Genomic DNA, 20555 nt, shown 5'->3' on the forward strand with positions numbered 1-20555 from the left:
CAGTGATGCATTAAATGGGTCATCCTGTAATTGCTCTTTCCTTGCGGCTACTTGTGGGTCTGGAATTACATAACGATGATAAAGCTGCAGACCTGGCCTTCCCAGATAAAAGGGCCATGCAAGGACCCCGTGCATTCTCGAAATGCTTCATCTAAGAAGCCTTGTGAAGGAAGTGATTACTGTAGAGCAGTCCACTAATGCTCCAGTGGGACCTGAACGTGTGTATGTTATTCATCAAACACGTACAGTGGACGCCTTGGCAACTTGGGAAATGCATGATTAAGGACCGGACATTATTGTGCAATGAGTAGTCATGCGTTCTGCTACATTTCATGTGCTGACAAAAGGAGTTCAGCAGCTCCTCTAAATGGACACTTTTCACATCAGACTGTCCATTGAGTTCTACAAGGACATAATGAATAGGCTCTTTTGAAACATAAAAGCAAAGTGGAATTCTTTAGCAGAGTCCAGCTCCAGGCTGAACAAGACATCCCACCGCCATATGACTAAATCAGATGCTGTGGGTGACAAATACGGCCTCCCAGCTGAGAGCAGCACAAAGGATGCTCAGTTGTCTACTTAGCCAGTGTCGCAAAACAGTGCCACTTGGAAGACAATGTGGCTCTTGTGTGGGAAATGTTGTTTATCTCATCGGGAGATGGCGCACCAGGTTGTGGTCCAACTTTACACTCTAGACTTATGCAATATCTGCAGGAAGCGAGGCCTCGGTGGTACGCGGCAGAGGAGATAAGAGAATGCTTGGGCTGGCAAACATGTCGTGGAATGTTACAAGCGGAAGCATCACTCACGAGACGATACAACTTGTGATAAGTAGGTTTGAAAATAAATTCAGTGTCAAGCAGTCTAAGAGTGGAAAAACTACTCTTGGGTTACTTCCAGGCACAGAGGGGGGAAGCAACACTCCTAACCAAAATTGCAAGGTTAGGAGATTTTCTAGGCTCATCCTCAACCAAAAATAATCTTGAGGATTTATGAGGGACGGAATTTTATTTTATTTTTTAAATGCTGACACATGCTGACTTTTAGTCAATGTCCTCAATCCTACTTTCCAACTCTTACATTGAGCTTTAAAGCAGCTATAAGAATACTCGTTATTCACTTCTTACAAACACACACTCCCAAAACAAACAGATCTTTCAGAGGTAGCTGTCAATCTCAAGTGGTCTGTTGACGACTTGATCAGGACCAAAAATTGTACAATGACGTGACACACACACACACACACACACACACACACACACGGCATTGTTGACTGAGAAATTATAGGGAATGGCGCAAAATGCTGTTAACAAAGCAGATAAATAAAAGACAAAAATACAAAATATTCTTTACAACACAACTCTAAGCAATTCTTCCTTGGCCAATAGCCCACAAATAATAGAAATCAGCTGTCTAATGACAAACGAGCAGCAATTAAGCATGACTTCCTTGAGGTATTCCTACTAAGATTGTAACTATACACACTGCTGTTGATAAAATACGTAGACATACTAAATACTAGCATGTGTGGAAGGGCTTTCATGATTTTGTCCATGCCGTGGTTTGATGTGTGGTGATAGGCTTAGTGCGTTTTTACCACATCTGACGGGAAGGGTAACATCTTCAATGCCAATGTGATGCATCACAGTAAAATACATGTTTTTTATTCAAATAAAATAAACAAACCTATTTCCAACATGGATAGTTGAGGACCCCTGCATTCTGGCCTGCCCCCCCAGCTATATTTTAGAACCCCTGAGTGCAAAAGTTTGCCTGTGCCTGTACTAAACTATAGTTTTTAATTGTATGTAACAATGTGTTTATATAATAACATCAGAGGTGGCTTCCTTCCAGCAGCCAGTGTCCCAAGACATGAATAGTTGAAAGTTTAGTATCATCACAAGATGAAGGCCTCCCCACCACACACACACACACACACACACACACACACACACACAGCTTGGTGATCTCATGGTGTCACAATTGTTACTTGAAGAGCCCAGAAAGAGAGATGTTTTTAGACGAGGTAGTTTCGGCTCAAATGCGCTGTCTGTGGTCAAACATGCTGCTCGCAACACACCAGACTGAAGCGAGTGGCCAGCCGCGTTCTGCACTTATATACGTGTCTAAAAATAACCAGCCAATCAACGACGAAACTTTGGGAGTCAAACGCACCAATCAGAGTGGTGAAAGAGCCCCGTGAATGCAGGGCGTCGCCGCCATTGGTCAGCTGTGATATCATTTGGTATGCAGGAGACGACTCGTCGCTGATTGGCAGAAATTGAGCTAGCGTCATCCCGCCGTGAGGAAGGAGGGGGGCGGGCTTGGAGGTTTGAATAGGGAAGTTTGCGGAGCCCAGTCGTTGCCCCATCGAGTCCGGTGCGGTGTTTGCAAATACCTTGAACGCCAAAGCAGAGACAAGAAGAAGGAGGGGGACGGAAGGAGGCTTGCTTGAAAACAAGCTTCGCTACAGCAGGACACTCTTCGCTCCGTTTCTCTTTGGCTTGTTTTTCTTCCTTCAGAACATTTTTACGTGCAGCTCAAATCCACAAGCTCGGGAAAATGGATGTTCTACCCATGTGCAGCATCTTTCAAGAACTTCAAATAGTTCACGACACGGGCTATTTTTCCGCCTTGCCGTCACTGGAGGAGTACTGGCAGCAGGTGACTATCCACTTCTCTCACTAAATGTCCATGATCATGTACTCGCATCACATGTGCGCGCTTCGGCGTGAGTTGGGAGCGAAGTGGATCACTGTGTCAAGTCTGACAGCTGCAAGTCCAAAACACTGGACTCCATTCAGAATCTCATACTGGTTCTGCACGTCGTGTGGTACATTACACGGTGCTTTGGCTGACTTTGACGTAAAACAATCTGCCTGTACTGTACTGTAGTGTAAGCGTGCTATAAATGTTCATCGTTGCCATTTTAGTGTGGTGCGCACTGCATCATACAGAGAGGTGCTTATGAGCCTCTCACAAACGCAGTTGCGCTGCAGTTGTACACCAGAACAACCATAACAGCACATATACAGTATTTGAATGTACAACATGAGCCCATACAACATTCCAATCCCCAATGGCATGTGGGACGCATTTCTATCCAGAGCAGACAGACAGATGCCTGGAGGAGATATTTCTTCTGCAGGAACCTTGTCAACGTGGCTGTCTCTGAGCAGCATCTAATGAATGGCCCTGCCTTTCAACTTTAATGGGGCCTGGAGTCAATTGCAGCATGTGTAGTGTAGCTTTCACAGAGTTGGTGGTGAAGGTGGGGGGGGGGGAGCTTTTGACACATTGAGGAAGGATGTGATTGCATGTGAGGAAAAGCAGCTGAATAGGAGGGGAGGAAGTTGAGCGGCTTCCTTAAAAGGTATCTAAATGTGTTGAGTGAGTCACTGGCCTGCGTGAATGCCAATGTCACAATCTGGAGTAAACACGCTCTAGGAGGACCACGCTGGTTCTGGTGCCAGTTGCAAATGGAGCCAAGCCAGAGTGGAGCTAAAGCATCGCACTCTGCACAACTGAATGCTAATCAATATGAGAGCTGCAGGGGGGTTCTGTGCATATTTCAATTAGGTATGTTTGTACACTCAAAAGGTGTTTCTAGTGTTATTAAGCCACATGCATGCCTCATGTGGTGGTCAGTGAGTGTATAATCTGCTGCTACAGTTTCCCTGTGATCACTTCCTGCTGCAGGCATGTATTACACCACACAGCGTGTTTGGGCTTGTGAGCACATGCATCATTTAAAAGGATCCCCCCAACCCCGCAGTGGTCCTCCACTGTGCAGGGGTTGTGTTCTAATTCCTGTTTTCTGGCTGTCATTGCTTTAGACATGCTTGGAGTTGGAGCGCTATCTACAGAGCGAGCCTTACGTCTCCACTTCTGATCTCAAGTTTGACGGCCAGGAGGACCTCTGGAGCAAGTTGATCTTGGCCTGCGGGGATAAGGCCAAAGCTGACCCCAAGTTGCCCCCGGTGCCCCACGAGGAGGACAATCACGACAGCCCGATTTTTGACACCAACAGTGTGAATTCGGATGCCAGCAGCGAAGCGTCAGACAGTTCTGAGGAGCTCTCGCCCACGCACAGCTTTACCTCCAACCCTCTCGGCTCGGCCTTGGTAGGCTCTGGACCATTTAGCCCGTCCGTCATCAGCACGCCGCCGTCCTCGCCGGAGGCCAACTCCGAGTCCGGCGGGGTGGTGAGCGGCTGGGTGGGCACGCACGGCGACTTGCACTTGCCAGCCAAAATCAGGAGCGGCGGCGGCGTGGCAAAGAGTTTGGAAAAGACGGGAATCACTTGCGGGGACGTTTCTCCAGACGGCAGGAGGAGGATACACAGGTGTCAGTTCAACGGCTGTCGCAAGGTTTACACGAAGAGCTCCCACCTAAAAGCACACCAGCGCACTCATACAGGTGAGCTGCTAAAGTGTCTTGTTGAATGAATAGATTTCTTTGTGTGCGTCTTTATTGATTACATGAGCTGCTAACTCAGACATCCGCCCGCAAACGGCCGATGCTCAATGTCATTAAAAGGGCCACAGTGCACGATGCCCTCAGCTGGTGCACAGCCGCATTAGCTGTGCTTGGCTGGATAACGAAATGGTGACCTCATCGGTGTGGAATGTGACTGACTGGACTAGTGAGAGAGTAAAGGGGGAGGGGCTGCACATGGGAGATAAAAGGACTTCTAAACAGATTGAGTTTCGGCATGGGAAAGGCTGAAGGGGCTCGGGCGGGGTGCCGTGTTACTGTGGGGTTCTGCTACCTTTGCGTGGCTTTCAATGCTCAGTTTTTGGGATTTTTAGATTACAGGCGTGAAATTGCACGGGTGGGTTCTCCCTGGTTTCGCATATCCCGTCCTCCATCAGCGGCAGCATTCCAGGCACGTTGCATTCAGAAAAATAAAAGAAACTTGTGAGTCACCCAACAGGTCGAGTGGAATGCGAGTGCCTCGGAGGGCTGATTGATTTGGAATGTTATGTTATGCCGGCACTAAACACACCAAAACAACCTTGAGAAAGAACATCCCGATGTCACTCAAATACCTGCTTGTGGCATTTGCAGGTGAGAAACCGTACAGGTGTTCATGGGAGGGCTGCGAGTGGCGTTTTGCACGGAGCGACGAGTTGACCAGACACTTCAGGAAGCACACCGGGGCAAAGCCATTCAAATGCAGCCACTGTGACAGGTAAGCTTTTCTAGCAGCATCATCGTACTTTCACACCATTTCATTGGAGCCTTCAAATAGCCATGCTTTTAAGCACCGAGGCACGTCGCAAATATCAACCAGCGCCAATTTGTTGGACACTTTAAGAGGGTGATTGAGGTGCTGTTCTTTTTACAAGGGAAGCTACGACAGCAACAGGCTGCCATATCAGTTCTGCAGCGTTTTAGCCCAACAACATGAAAAACAACACCACCACCAGTGGCAAATTGGACAAAAGCTGTACTCGTGCAGCGATAGTGTCCATGATGACGCCAACACACCGCACATGTTCCATGCATCAGGTGTAAAAAAGAAAAAATAAAATCACGCACGTTGGAGAAACGTGACTTGCTGTGGCCAAAGACAACAACATGCGTCACCTGGCAACATTTGCATTCTAAAGTATGGCAAATGTTCCAGAAAAATGCAGGAAATTTTGCTCTTTCACAAGAATTTCCACCAGCACCAAGACTGACCTTCTCCAATACTGTGGTGCAACTGCCGTGATTTTTATTTTGAAGGCCTGACTGTACCATGCGAATATTCATCTAAGTCACTCTCATTGATCACAGCTCTAGTCTGACTGGAGCTGTCCTACCTAGTCATTGAGCCTGCTTGGATGATAGGCCAAACGGCTGTAAGACAACCCGAAGAGTCCGGTTGGCATCCATTCAGTGCCCTGGCAGCTCCACCAAGTGTCATGCCCGTCTTACCCAAGCGGACCGGAAGCTATGCTGCGCCTGCAGAACCAGAGAGGATTTTTTTCCCCTCATGAAAGTTAAACTGGTGGAAACTACACTGCTCAAAAAACACTTCAACCACACAATGTAATGCAAGTCAGTCACGTGTGTGCAATGCAACATTCCCCTTAGGAAGCAACACAGATTGGCCATCAGTTTCACACGCATTGACAAGACACCCCCAATAAAGGAATTCATTCTGAATGAATGAATTTGATTTCCATTGCTCATTTTTGTGTGATTTTGTTGTCCACACATTCAACTTTGTAAAGTCTTCCCTTTATTGTTCAACAGTATATTCAAACAAGAAGGGGCAAACGTGCCACCCTCCTGGCCAATATGGGAGTGTTGATGGGTGTGGGGGGCCTTTCACATTTTGATATTTTTCAATTTAGTAAAAAGGCTACCAAATATTATAAATGATTAAAGAAATGTTATTGTAGCAACATGTGCCAGCATTGTGCCTTTTGCTGTATTTTCCCCAATTTAGCTGCTTTTTTGGGCACGTTGTTGAAATAAAATTGGCCCCTGGGCCTCACTTTGGAAACCCCTGACATGTAGTGAATGTTAGCTGACGTAAGAAGACAAGCAATGTGAGTTTTTAGGTCCTTGCGGATGTTTGAATCAATAATTCAGTGAAAGAATAATCACTCATGCTTTATTGCAAAAGTGGCCTCCATGAAAAACTCCCCGCTAATGTTTGTCTTGCCCCTCCCCAGATGTTTCTCCAGGTCTGACCATCTGGCTCTTCACATGAAGAGGCACATCTGAAGCGGGGGGAGGACCGACACCAAGCAACGCAACGGAGGGCAAAGGTTTTTTTTTTGGTTGTTTTTTTTTTTTTCCCCATGGGGAAAACCCGCTGCTCCCGACCTTGGGCTCATGGTTGAACTTGTCCCAGAGAGCAGAGATGTGGGAGCGTGTTTCAGCCAAAGCATGCTGTTTTGCACCATACTGAAACCCAGTGCCTCCGGGACCCTGAAGGTTGCAACAAGACGACAAAATCATCAACATGAGAAGGACAGAAAAGAAAAAAAAATCCACAAGGAAGCGAATGAGTGGTTTTGTTTGTATGGTGCATGATGGGGGGGGGGGTCAGCTGATACACTGGTACTTTGCAAAAACGGTCTGAGGTGAGCATGAATGCACTGTGAATGTCCGACAGCGGTGGCCCCGCCCCTTGCGGGAGAGGATGTTTGGTCCATTCCTCGTGTTCCCCCAGTGGTGGTCTGTCTGGCACCGAGACTTGGGGGTGGCGGGGTCATCCCAAGCGTCTGAGGCCTCGGGTTGGACCTGAGAAAATGGCGTCACCCTCCGCTCACCCCCATGGTCACCGCGTGAGGAGAGTTTGTTTTTTATTTTTGGTGCAGCTACTAAATGTGCAATGTGTCATGTAGCCTGATTTCTTATTTTTTTACGAGCCAGAGAGTTTGTAGTCCACGTGTGTAAGCTGTGTGCTTGGAGCGCTAACACGATGTAACGCCACGATCATGTTGCATGCTTCTGGGGTTTCTTCTTTTCCTCTTTCCGCTCTAATCAGGACTGCAAACACTTTCGACAAAAGTGCAGCTAAAATGGTAAGAAATGTTACGATATTGTACATAAAGCCTGGATGAGTCCTTTTTTTATTTGAAGCAAATCCTCCTCATTCTCCTCCATCCCACCACCGCTTGCTGGTCTCATTCATCTTCTGCCTTGGGTGGGGTGCCACTTTTTGGAATTCTTTTGTACTTTCTAATAATGCACTGTTGACCTGAATGGTGCCTTATGCAAGTGACTGCCCCGCGGCAGTGGTGGTCTGCCCCCCTGGGGGATGCTATTGGTTGTACGGGCGATTTGACAAGCTGGATCAAGGCTCAATTACAAATGTCTTGTCTTTGTGTTTGTGTTTGGTGGCAGCCATTTTGCTGTGCGTCTTAAATGTGGCGTTTTGTTGAGTTGACTTGTGTACAGAAATCTAATGCTGTATGTGTAGAGCACTTATTACTTTCTTCTTATTAAAGACGTTAACTACTGTGTAGTATGTACTCATGTCCATCAAACGGCTTCAAAAAGGTACAAAATGCTCCTCTTTACCACCCCCACCCCCGTCCCTTCATGCCTGCAAGTGGGACAGAAGAAAGCGTAAAGATTTCTTGTAATGAAGGTGTGCAGTTGGACACGTAGCTGGCAGTAATGAATGGCTGAAGGCTTTGCTGGCATGGACTGCTGACTGTGGAGCTTCCATATTGACCTGTTCTAGCAAAGCAGCGTTATGAAAACTAAAAACACAAACAGGAGGGGAGGGGGGCGTACAAGACGAATGTTGAGATCAAGGCTAACCGCTTGGGGGTGATGCGCTAGGGCCCGAGTTCACGCAGCATGAAATGATCCCCGCCACCTTGCCGTGAGGAATCACATGTTCCAGCGTATGGATTTCAGATCACACCTGAAACTTTGATTGGCTGGCAGCCCATGAAAATCTTCATCGTAATTGAGCCTTGAAAAAGATGCTTGCTCATCTTTACCACTCTCCGTCATCTCTCATGCTACTTTCCCACTTTCCCAACTCCTGTCACGCACACACACGCACGCACGCACGCACGCACACACACACACACACACACACACACACACACAGCTTTGTGCTCAACAAAATCTTTGTATGAAAATAAAAAGAAAAAAACACTTTTTTAAGATTATCTTTATGCTTTATGAATTTTTTATTTGGAATTGTTTTGCAAAATTGTTATATTTCTGTATGAATGTATTTTTTATTGGAATAATAAGACCTTGTTATCTGACCTTGGCTTCCTACGTCTCATTTGGTGCTTCTCCTTAGTTGGCTTTGTTATTGCGAGCGCTCGGTGGCCCTGCAGCAACACACACACACACACACACACAGAAAAACGTGTGTTCTGTGTGCGCTAAATGTTATAGTAGGATGATGTTTATATGTAGGATGTTTATAGTAGGATGAGGATTGAGTGTTGACTAACATTTCTTTAAGGTTGTGTATTCCTACACAATTTAATATATCAAATCATAGAGTAGGTGTAACAATTACCACGAATCTATTTGATTTATTTTATTCCATTTTAAAAGTGTGAGTATATTTGATTACAAAAAGATGAAGTTTAAATGTGCACATGCTGCTTCCCATCATGCTTTGCTGCACTGCTCTGTAAATAGTTCATATTCCAGTTGATTGTTCCGTCAGTTGCTCACTAGTTGCCCCGCGTGTGTTTACTTCTGTTCCTCTGATGTCATGACTGTGGTTCCGTTCTGACTGTTCTACGATTGTTCTAACCATCAGTGGGATACTCCATCCGTTTTTCATGCTTCTTCTCACTTGATGTGCTGGAGCCTATTCCAGCTGTCTCTGGGTGAGAGGTGGGGTGCACTGGACCGGTACTAAAGTGTACTCTTCATCTGCTCATCATTCGCTGGCTTTAGTTAGATTAGATAGAATCCAAATGATTGTTAGTTTCATAGTTGAAATCAATGAAACCTAAATAGCGCATATCCAATTGGAATGCTATAGAGCAGTGGTCACCAGTTTTTTTCAGTATACACACACACACACACACACACACACACACACACACACACACCACTGAAGCCATCGTGGGACTTTTCAAATGTCATATCATCAATCCAGTTACCAAGCGATCCATCTGTCATACAATCACTGTTCCAAGTAAGGCCGTGCTCTACCTGCTGTGTAAAAATAAGTCCAGTATGTAAAAAAAGAAGCAGAACAAAACACAGGAACCTCTTCTCTCCCAAAAAAACAACCCCAGAAAAGTTGTGCTTGCAGTTGAAATTCCAAGCGATCTCCTTAAAGCAAGCTTGCGCTCATGAAAGCAGTATAAATAATTGATGTCCATTTCTTGTAGCCCGTGGCATTTCATTATGGAGCCCTAATGCAGATAATGATAGCAAACAGCAGTGGATAAAAGCAAAGAGCCCAGTTGAAGATACAAAGTAAGGAGAAATAAGATGCTTATGCTGATCACCTCCAATGGGCAGGCAACTTATTAGCTCCACTAAAAGCCCTTTGCTGTTGAAATGAGCTTTGCCAGCAGATGATAATTAACCCCATTTTTCAACAATCTCCCAGATCAGGAGGAGTGCGGAGTGGAGTTTGCACCCAGGAAAGCTGCAGCCCCTTCCTTTCCACACCCTGCAGGATGCACCGTGCATGCATGCTGCACATTCTTCTCATCTGGGCGTTGATGTCATGGGGGTCCAAAGGGCGGCCCCGGGGCTATTTACATTCCATTATTGGCCCTCAGCTCATTGTAAAAATAAAATAAGAAAAGCAAGGAGGTGTAAAGGAAGAAGAAAAAGATGAAATGTTAAGAACACAACCTGAGCGAGCCCAGCAAGTCCACCTGCTAAACACAATTCTTCATTTCTACTTTCACGATTTTAGGCTGCGCTGCACAACAAAAGGCTCCAACTACGTAAAGAAATGGTTTATTGTGTGAAGTGGATGGATTCACTCCTCAGCTGTGGGAACGCTTTCATTTTGCTCTTAATGCAGAACACAAGAACATGTGCAACATGTTTACTGGAAGACTGATGGGACAACTCGTCTAAAACAACTGCTCGTTATGGTCATCCTTTTAGGTGATCTATAGCAGTATGGTCACACGTTGCAAAAAGGAACACTTTGCACATTCCAATATTGATCAGATTGTTTGTGCTGCAGCTGATTGGCTAGGAGACATCACAGGTTCCCATCCTGACTGTGAGGAGACGGTTGGGGTCCAGCTTTCCCGTTCATGGACTTCATGGCATGAAGGGCTGATCACCTCCTTGGACACATCAACCTCCCACGTCAATGATGCAGTCGCTACACTGCATCAGCATCAGCATCATCATCACCACCACCACCACCACCACCACCACCACGAGCTTGCCAACATCGCGGCCCCCATTTGAGTGGTAATCATCAGTTCATTGATGAATTGTTGCAGCATTTCTCAGCTGGTATAAGAATCATATTTTCTCATCTCTGTCATGCGTGTTGTACTTTTCCTCACATCCATACAGCATTTCATTTCAGCAGCACTTCTAGATCCATTCTAGAACATCTGCAATCATTGTCATTTCTCCTCCTGCCGCTAAACACACACACGCACACCACTGATCTGTATTATATATCTGGATAGCTCATTGTCGATGACTTGTGAAGCCACGCGGCCGCCATATTGCTACTCACAAGAAACACTTCTCGGACAAGCTTTTGCATTCGTAGTGAACTTCTTTTATTAATTCGGATTGGACACAAATTTTGCCTTAAGATGCCTGCATGTGCAGCTATTAACTGCACAAATCGCCAGTTCAAAGGCTGTGGATGAACATTTCACGTGTAAGTATGATTGAAATGTAGATTTATGATTGATCATTTAAGGGTTTTGCACTGTTGATCTCTCAGATATTTTCAATCATGTAAAATTCCTCTGATTAAATGTATGTCCAGAATTGATAGGTTGATATAGGTCTATAATAGCTAAGAGGAAATGTACGTACTTTTTTGTTATATCGTGATATATGTATTTTTTTAAGGGACGAAGGTTGCGTTACTTGAAGGAATGGGAGAATCTCAGTGCTTCCATGATGCTTACCAGGCATTGTATACAGTGCAGTTAGCAAGCCAGTTTGCATACAATTGACCCGGCATGACCCTTCATTTGGATAAACAACCTTTTTTTTTGCTGCTGAATGACTGACGTAAAAGGATCCATTCATATGATATGTTCTGGAAAATAACATTACTGAACATGCATACCGGTATGTTTGAGATTGCTAACAACGTATTGTCTTACCCAAAGCATATGGTTTTGTTCCAGTGTTGTTGTTTTCTGTGTATGTGTTTATGGTTATTACACATTATGGCTATCACATATTATTCCTCTGGTTTTTGTTCAAATATATTTCTATATCAGAAAAGAGGTTATTTCTATTTCATAACGCAAACAAAAAAAATCAGAAAAAAAATCATCAAAATGTTAAATGATTTTTAAACTTGTCCAAAGTCACTCACTTTTATGATTCATATTTTGTACAGACGAGAGCATAGTGAATTGTATGAAAGTAAAATAAAAAGTAAAGGATCATGACCATGGATTTTAGTGGAAAAAAGGGATGGGATATGCAGTTCAAATGAAAATGTCTTTCTAGAGGAGTAAAACTATCATTGCTATAGGGGAGTGCTGAGCCAGGGTGCACAGTAGAATTTTGTCCCAAAGGCAATGAGAATTGGAAGGGGAAAAAGTACATTTAATATAGCCAAAAGATAGAGAATAACGTATCAAATGGTTTTTAAGGGACGAAGGTTGCGTTACTTGAAGGAATGGGAGAATCTCCCCGCTTTTTAATGTCAAATATAGATGTTCTGTTAGCCTCTTCATCTGCTTTGTACACTATGTACGCTGTGCCAATGTAGTCAATATGTGAGTGGTAAGATGGCGTCTCTTTGGCTTCAGCGGCTTGCACTCCGGCGTGCGACGTATGAGCTATCCAGATGTATTATACAGATCACTGACGCGCGCGCACACACACACACACACGCGCACACACGTGCAATAATTACCATGAAAAGCACTGCTTGATGACAGCGTGTGTAGTGTGTTGTGTAACAATGCGTGTAGTTTGTTGTGCGGCCGTGTGTAGTGTGTAGCATGACAGCGTGTGTAATGTGTAGCGTGGCTGTGTGTTGCATGCATGGAGAGGTGAGCCAGAAAAGATGGCAGAGGCGTGAAGTCGAGTGTTTTCATTGAGGATTTTGCTCCAAGCAGGAATGGACGTCATTGAAACTGATTCCAGTGAGAAGAGCCAAGGTGACATTGAAAGTTATTGGTTTGACTTTTAGCAAGTGATGTTCCTTCATCAGCCAGCGCTGATCCATGCACGTATCACATGTGAGGCTGCAGAAATCCTGTACGAGTGTTTTCTTATGAAATGACATGAAAGGCCCAGAATGAAAGAAAGACGCTCATACCACAGAGATAAGATAGAAATGATATCCTGTGTAATAGAGAACCTTTAAGGTCTTATGAGACGCTGAGGGACATTTCCAAACTATTTTCTGTTGGCTGGAAGAACTGCTTTGTGCGTCCACGTGTTGTCCTGGTGGAGGAGCTGCTCATGAAGTATTCATCACGGTGAGATGCAGAGCATTGACCTTTACCACGATGCTTAGTTGTTGTCTGCCGGATGGAAGAAGCTTTGGGGAGGTGATTCATTTACATCATGATTTACATCAAACGTAATCACCGTCTGCGGACATCTAATCACCATCCAGCTGATTGCTTTACAACACATCACAATTAGCACGCACACTTCCTGCTCAATTACACAACAAGTCAAAATAGTCTTTCATAAAGTCAAGGTCGCCTGTTGGAACTTCAACCCAAATCCAAGGGTGTCATCATTGCCAGCCTTGCCCTCCTAACCCGTCTAAGTAAACCCGGCTCACCTTCAGTGACAGGAAGAGCCGACATGGAAAGACCACATATTTTTTTACTCACAAAATATAAGATGAGCGCCAGCTAGCAGACGTGAGCATTGGTGCGTTTAAAGACCAGAGGAGGTGTTGCCATGATGAAACTATTAGCTGAGAAATAAAAAGCTTGGCTATGAGAAAAGGTGGCCGCTAACTTTGAAACTTCCTGTTCTATGAAGAAGAACGATTTGTTGAAAAGCAGGAAGCGTTTGCTGGCTCGTCCAATCACAGCTAGACAGCAACAGGTTACTTTGCATTGTAATTATGAGAAGGTCAAGCCAGGGTTTGTTCAGCAGCATGTGATTAAACATCCACCCCACGCATAATTTATGGAGCGCCGAGGTCGCTTTGACCCCATCTCAATTTTTACAATCTCCCGCAAGCCAGCCTTGCTGCAAATGTAAATGAAGGCAGTAATTTATGGCAGAAGGTTATTCATGAGACGTAAAAACAATCAATGATACATGTTTAGGCAATTTCATTAACTGTCTGCTCCTCATCAATCAGCTGCTTTGCCCATCACGCAAGCTTACGGCTTCTTAAACACAAGAAGACAAAGACGAGCAGATCTGAGATGTTTCCTGCTTCTGTCACCCAGCAGGGTTGCTTGACTTTGCAGCTGCTGGGGTGGGGCACTGTGATTCATGCACGAACGGAATCGGCCAATAAAAACTGAATTTACTGTTAAACACGGAATCTCACGGAAATTGACATGTGAATGAAATGACGTCATGACGCGAGGAAGAAGAACGTTCGTGTAAGGAAGTATTTCCCTGGAAACGGCTGCCAAACACGCTGGCCAAAGTTGGCAGAAACTCCTATGGAGCGTGAACGGAAGCTAGCAGGGTTAGCTTAGTTAGCCGTCTGAGTGTGTTTACGTCGTGTTGTCTTTTACCGCTTTAACGTAAGACGATGCCCGCTGACATCGTGCAAGTTCGGAGTGAAAAAAAGACAAGAGGCACGTTTATCCGAGCACTCACGTCATCTTAACCACCATCAGACATTCTCAACATACAACACACTTCAGATCTTCAAAATAAGAGCACTGTTTTCTGCCTCTTCTCTAATTATGTGACGAAAATAAGTGTCATAAAAATATCTTCCATTCATAACGCAACCTGACTTGCATGGGTGACTACATCTTCCTTCAGGACGAGTGCGGGCATTACGGTTTGTTGAAGCAATGTCGTCCCTTTAGAAAAGTTAGCATCCATACTCGCCAATGATGCAAGAATTGTTGCATTTCATTCATGGACATTTTTATTCGCCAAGCCAAAAAAGCACACACTCTATGCTAGTAAATTAAGTGCAAATAAAAAATGGAATTTCAAAAAAAGGATTTGGGGGGGTAAATAAGAGACATAAGGCCCTGGGGTTTAGCATTAGTGAGGTGTAATCTGCATGGCGTACATTCAGGACATCATTTCAACACTTTATGGGTGTCCACCAAAAGCCTTCAGGTCCTCCCACAGGCGAGCGGTCCAATTAGTTGTCATGGTAACCTAGCATGGGGTTCTTCTCCCTTAGGAAAGAGACTGGGCTTATGCTAGTTTACAGCAAAGACAGAAACTTGGAGACAACAGCAGCAGTACACACAAGTATTGGGACACCTGCTCATTCCTCCCAAACAGTCAACATGGAAATTGTCCTTGGGAATGATTGTCCATTCATGCAGAAGTCAGATGTTGAACTGACAATGCTGGCTCTCGGGACATTTTGTCTGAGTGGAACTGAACCTGCGCTGCCTGCAAAGGAAGTTTACACCAGGGATCACTAACCGATGGACCGCAGTCCCGGTCCAGACCAGACCGGGTACAGATTGATCAGATTGGAGGATTTTGTGTCTCTGGACCTCTTAGAATTGCAAGTGAATACCTGAGCTCTAAACCATCCGTGACTGAAAGGTGGAATGAGCGTGTGTGCTTTAGGGCGAGGTAAGGTAATAAAAGACTTCGTCTAGTTTGACTTTGGGGTTTTTTCTGATTACATAAGACCTGGAGTCGGTACACACTCCTCCTGCATGAATGTGAAGAGTCTGCCAGCATCTGCTGAGTGTTTGCTGTGTTCATAACAACCTTTGATTGACTTTCTTCCCGTTTCTAAAAATAAGCACCAGCTTTTATATGGCATACATGCTTTATCCATCAGAATCCCCGATGGGATACGGCACCGCCATGCCCCACACTGTCTTCCAGCAATGGAGCAACAAGATCAATGCAAGGACATCATTGTCTTTGCTGTATGGAGATGTGAAGGCTTTCCTTTTCTTTGGCGCACGGTTGCTTGGCAGTCGTCATGTAAAGTGTTAAGTCAGCTAATAAGTGGCGTTATTATGCAGGCACATGCTGCATTCTTGTGCGGCGTATTCTTCCACCAGCACACGGAACTACTTCTCCAGCGGGTTTCACACTCCTGGAGTCACGTGTCTTATTTGTATTAAAGCGCCGTAAACGCAGGACCACCTGTATTGATAAAAGGGCTCTGATGGTTTTCTACATTTCCACTTCACGGAGCTGTGCTTTTGTTGAAACGGTGGTGTATCATGATGGCACACTGATGCCATCATTGGATGCTAGCATGTGTAGCGCCACCTACAGGATGGGATGTCATTTACTGTATTTATTGAGTGACTATATTTGTCATTAAGAGTAATGTCAACAAATCACTTCATTGATTTGAATGCACACTTGGAGCAAGAAGCGTCTTGTTGCTTGTGTCAGGATATATCCTGTGTTTTGTTTTGGGGGTGTAAAGGTCTCTGGGAGAGACGCTTTAGCATAAAACTTGTGGCTGGCTAATGAAAAGTAGAAGATGGGCAACGCTTGTCATGCTTGGCTGCTCCTGTGATTGGCAGACGGTGGGCTCTCGCTCTGCTTGCATGCCAATTCATCTCACGCTCACAGTTTCCCACCGCCGCCGTTTCAGCCGGCATTTAAGAGAAAAAGTCTGACATGAAACACAACAGAGCATGTTGGATGTACGGGCCTGGGGGGGTAGTGGATAGATGTTGCTGTTGCCCTCATGATGAGTTAGTGTATTAAGACAAAGTGAGAAAGTATTGGCCAAGTTACGTAAGGCGACACAAACACTCAGATGCCAAATGTTGGTCCGCTGGTGCTCGGGTTAAAGGGCACTTTAAAGCAAATTAGCATGCTGCTCAAGCAGCCTCCAAGCATGATTAATCTCTTTTCTTTACGCGTCAAAGCACTGGGAGAGACCAGCATCCGGGCTCAGGTTCAAATCCTTCTGGCTCCGTCTCAACAGACAGGCCGAGTATCTTTAAATGGCCGCTCATCACCATTGGACGCGTTTCAGATGAAGCGCCAGTGAAAGGAGACCTGAGCTTGCTGTTTTCACGGCCCTTCCAATCATTCATCACCCGCCACAAACGACAAATAAAAAGCCCTCATCCAGCTATTTGACAAATCAACAGCCATTCATCCATCATTAAGAGAAGACATGTTAGCTAAGCGCTCGAGACGAGTGAAGGATTCAGGCTCCAAATGATGCGCTAAATATTTCATGGCTAACATCTGCGGATCTTCTGAGGTTGTTACGAATGAACGTCAAACACAAAGCAAGCCAACAAGCTGCTGGGGGAGAGGCACAAAGAACCGTTGGGGGGGGGGGGCGCAACTTTGGGGGACTTTGCTGTATTGCTGAGAAAACACGAGGGAGGGGGCATGAATGTATGCCCTCTTTTGAACCCCATTTGCGCCCCCTCCTCCCTTGGGACTGTGCCATGCGTGGGACAGTACTCACATTCTTCCTCAGCTTAGTTCAGGACTCGTAAGACAAAAGGAAATGCTTTTATTTTGCATTTGGCCGCTGCTTTTCTTTCTTGACAACACTTCCTCTTTTTTCATTGCTTCCTCTTTATTCCATTATTCACTGCAAACATATTCACTAAGTGGGGAGGGGGGATAAATGTCACCCTTGCTCTTGAAATCATGACCGACCGACCGACCACCCAACCCGCCCCCCCCCTGTCTTTTGTAATGCACTTTGAAGCCATGATTGATGATTTTACAGTCTTTTAATGTGGCAGTCAAAATGAATGCTTGGACTTTCTTGGTCCTGCCATCGTTCTTCCATCAGCCAAATATAAACAAACACAATCCACATATCCACGGGAGTTTCCACATTAGCTCCATCTTTGCACGTGCACAATGATGGCCCCTCAAGTCAAGGAAGGCTATGCTTGGAAAAGAATGGGATAGCAGCCCAAAGCAAGACGTCCAGAGGACTCACCCGCGCTCCAGCCCGACCTGTTCTGCCCAAGTGCCACAGTGGCCACAAACACTCAACTTGCTGATTTGTCACCAACAGCCTTAGTTAGTTTGTGGTGGAAAGAAATGAGATGTGGTGATGCCGAAATAAAAGCTTGGATGAGGAATAAGGCGTGTGTTGGTTGGTGTGGCCCAAGCTGTACGCTCACGGGCTGAACCAATGGAGAATGTGCCATCAAATCATGGACCAGGATAATCCTGCATCGCTTTACACCCCTGCTCGCCTTTCCAAAAGTACCGAAACTGGCTTTGCTCTTTAGCCGTGGTCCTGAATCACGCCCCTTCCCCTTTCAGCGTATCCTGAGAACCTGGAGAAATAATTACATCACCGCCATTCTCTCTTTCAGCTTGTCTGATTGGATTTGTGGGAAAGTCGGAGCAGGAAGGAAGACATTGCAGGTGTGTTTAGGGCCGGGACAATAGAGTCAACACAAAAAGCATGTAAATACTCGACAAAGGGGTGTTAGTGTTTTGTTTGGACATGTTTTTCCAGCCCTGCAACCACGTCCATCAGCTCCACTCACTGGACAACATGAGGCAAACCTGACTGAAACATGTCCAATGAAAGACATGTACTGGTTAGGCTGTGAGTTGGTTGAGCCTTTCAATAAAGAATCAATAAAGAACAACCATGTTCTTTAAGGCACTGCAGGTCTCAGTGCTTGGAGTCAACAATCTAACTCATAGAAATGTGAACCATTACATTTCCTTTCATTGGCTTGGACTGACAGGTGTTGGGGCCCAACCTTATATCTGCAACTTTCACACTCTGTAAGTATACGTTTCAAACGCTGGAGTCTTGTAGTGCATGTGCTTTTTCATATAAAAACATTTTCATGGGAAAAAAAAAACAATACACGGAGCACACAAAAACCCTCCTCAGCCACCTGAAACGCCAGCGCCACGGCGTGTGAAAAGAGCAAAAGGTTTGCCAGAGACCTCCATGGTGTCACACCTGCCGCTTGGAGCGTGTGCCCGAATACAGTACACCTTGCTGGGCCACAGCAGGTGGCTCCTCCCCCTCTATACTCTGGTTCTCCTGATAGTAGTGATGTCATCATATTTCATTAGGACTAATCAACAAACTTCACTTACATCTAAAAGAATAAAGTAAAGAAGTTATTGGTTACTGGTTATCTGTCCCATACTGGGCTTGAGAAGCAGGAAGTTATCAGTACCGGTTTGACAAAAAGAGATGATATGCATCTGTGGAGGTGATGTGCAACACAGTAAGGTAATCAGCAGTGATTGTAGCTAATGTACTTGGCTCCGTGCGCGCGTGTGCGTGCGTGCATGTGCGTGCGCGCCACTGTAGATGAGAAGATTAAGTTTGTCCACCATCAAAGGTCAGAGGTGACATTTGTTTTGCCCCATTAACAGTCTCAGAAATCTTTTGTGGTCCCCGAGTGAGTTGTTTACATTCATAATCCAAGCACCCCCCACCCCGCCCGTGCAGGTCTATAATCCTTACTGAAGGCTCAGCAGACCCATCAGTACCAGCTATTGTTCCGGTGGTGGCATGAAGCGCTGCAGCGCCACACAATGCGAGCGTTGTTCCTACATTGTCTCCACGTAGAATATTTGTTGTGCGTCTTTGTGAAGCAGCGTTCCCATGCGACTGGCAGACGACTTGACGTGAACCTGAATAAAGCTCGCAGGTTTATTTATAGACCGTCTGCATAATGAGCTGATGTGTGGCCCGGATGCCACAAACACGAGTCAGACAGAACATGTAAAGCGAGCTTTATTTACCTTGAAGACGTGGCTTACAAAGTAAGAGACATTATCATGCAAATGAGGCATTGTGGAATGAAAACATGCATCATTAATATGCTACAATGGGACCTCTGGAAGCTTCCTATCAACAGTGGATTACACATTTTTACACTTGTATGGCTGCTAACAATGGCAAAGTGTTCATTCAGATGTATCCTGAAGTCAAACAACTCAAAGGCTGACCAGCGGCGCCGTGGACTGCGTGTGTCGCAGTCTGGGTCACTTTTTGCGTTAAAAAGAAGTCTGGGCTAACTTTGCAGGTGCTGGGCGTTGCAAATTGATGGTGACAGGTGCTTCCAGCAGGATTACCGTCCACTACGCACATGAACCACGCCGCCATGCTAAAACTTCTTTTCAATTTGCTCAGGTTGGCTGTGTGCACTGGAGGTCACGGTCTCTCCAAGGGGGGGGGGATCTTCCATCTCGTACTCCTTTGCACTTCAAAGTGTCTGCGTACTTTGAGATCACCAACTCTGCTTCTCACTTGGAGAATAAAAGCGATACATTAAGCTTTGATGAAATTGATCCCTGAAGATGGCGAGCTGGATGTCAGCCAGCGTGATAATGATGCTTCTGCAATGCGACTTCTCCTTTTTCCTCTTCAGTGCGAGTAATGCTGTTAAATCTGCTATTACCAGTCAATACTCGCTGGGGTTGCTTCTGTGCTCATGCATGCATGGATGTGGCACAGATGGGAAAGGTCGTCTCACTCCGACACTCCGGGAAGGTTTTGACCCAATTTCCTTTTCAAACTCCCCACCTTTGCCATCTAAATGCGATATGACAGCGAGGTGACTTGATGGGGACTTGCTTGAGCCAAAAGTGCTGCACTTGGCTGTGATAAGCACGCATCACAGAGACCAGCAAATAGCAATCAAAGCCAACGTGAAACATGCTTACAGTTCAGTAAGCCAAGTCGGGGGGGGTCCTTATTCCTGACAACATTATTTCTATGAGTCTATTAGAAAATAAGAGCATTTTCAAAGAGCAGGGAGGAATACATTAGCAGCAGTTAGCCTGAAATGACAACACACATTATACGG

At 45.4% G+C, this 20555-nt stretch overlaps 1 protein-coding gene across 1 annotated transcript; it reads left to right on the forward strand.

Annotated features, from left to right (window-relative positions):
* The first annotated feature begins 2340 nt into the window (after positions 1-2340).
* Positions 2341-8735, forward strand: klf6a (Kruppel-like factor 6a). The gene is made up of 4 exons (XM_054766212.1): positions 2341-2664; positions 3837-4419; positions 5071-5194; positions 6672-8735. The coding sequence occupies exons 1-4, from the start codon at positions 2563-2565 to the stop codon at positions 6721-6723; spliced, it is 861 nt and encodes a 286-aa protein (XP_054622187.1). The 5' UTR covers positions 2341-2562; the 3' UTR covers positions 6724-8735.
* The last annotated feature ends 11820 nt before the right edge of the window (positions 8736-20555 follow it).

This window comes from Dunckerocampus dactyliophorus, chromosome 21, assembly GCF_027744805.1.
Source record: "Dunckerocampus dactyliophorus isolate RoL2022-P2 chromosome 21, RoL_Ddac_1.1, whole genome shotgun sequence".
In the NCBI taxonomy this organism is placed as follows: Eukaryota; Metazoa; Chordata; class Actinopteri; order Syngnathiformes; family Syngnathidae; genus Dunckerocampus; species Dunckerocampus dactyliophorus.

Bases quoted from the DNA above. Each gene is read 5' to 3' on its own strand.
- klf6a (XM_054766212.1), top strand. From the start codon at position 2,563: ATGGATGTTCTACCCATGTGCAGCATCTTTCAAGAACTTCAAATAGTT. The intron at 2,665-3,836 runs GTGACTATCCAC...TCATTGCTTTAG, and splicing joins TGGAGGAGTACTGGCAGCAG to ACATGCTTGGAGTTGGAGCG. The intron at 5,195-6,671 runs GTAAGCTTTTCT...GCCCCTCCCCAG, and splicing joins AAATGCAGCCACTGTGACAG to ATGTTTCTCCAGGTCTGACC.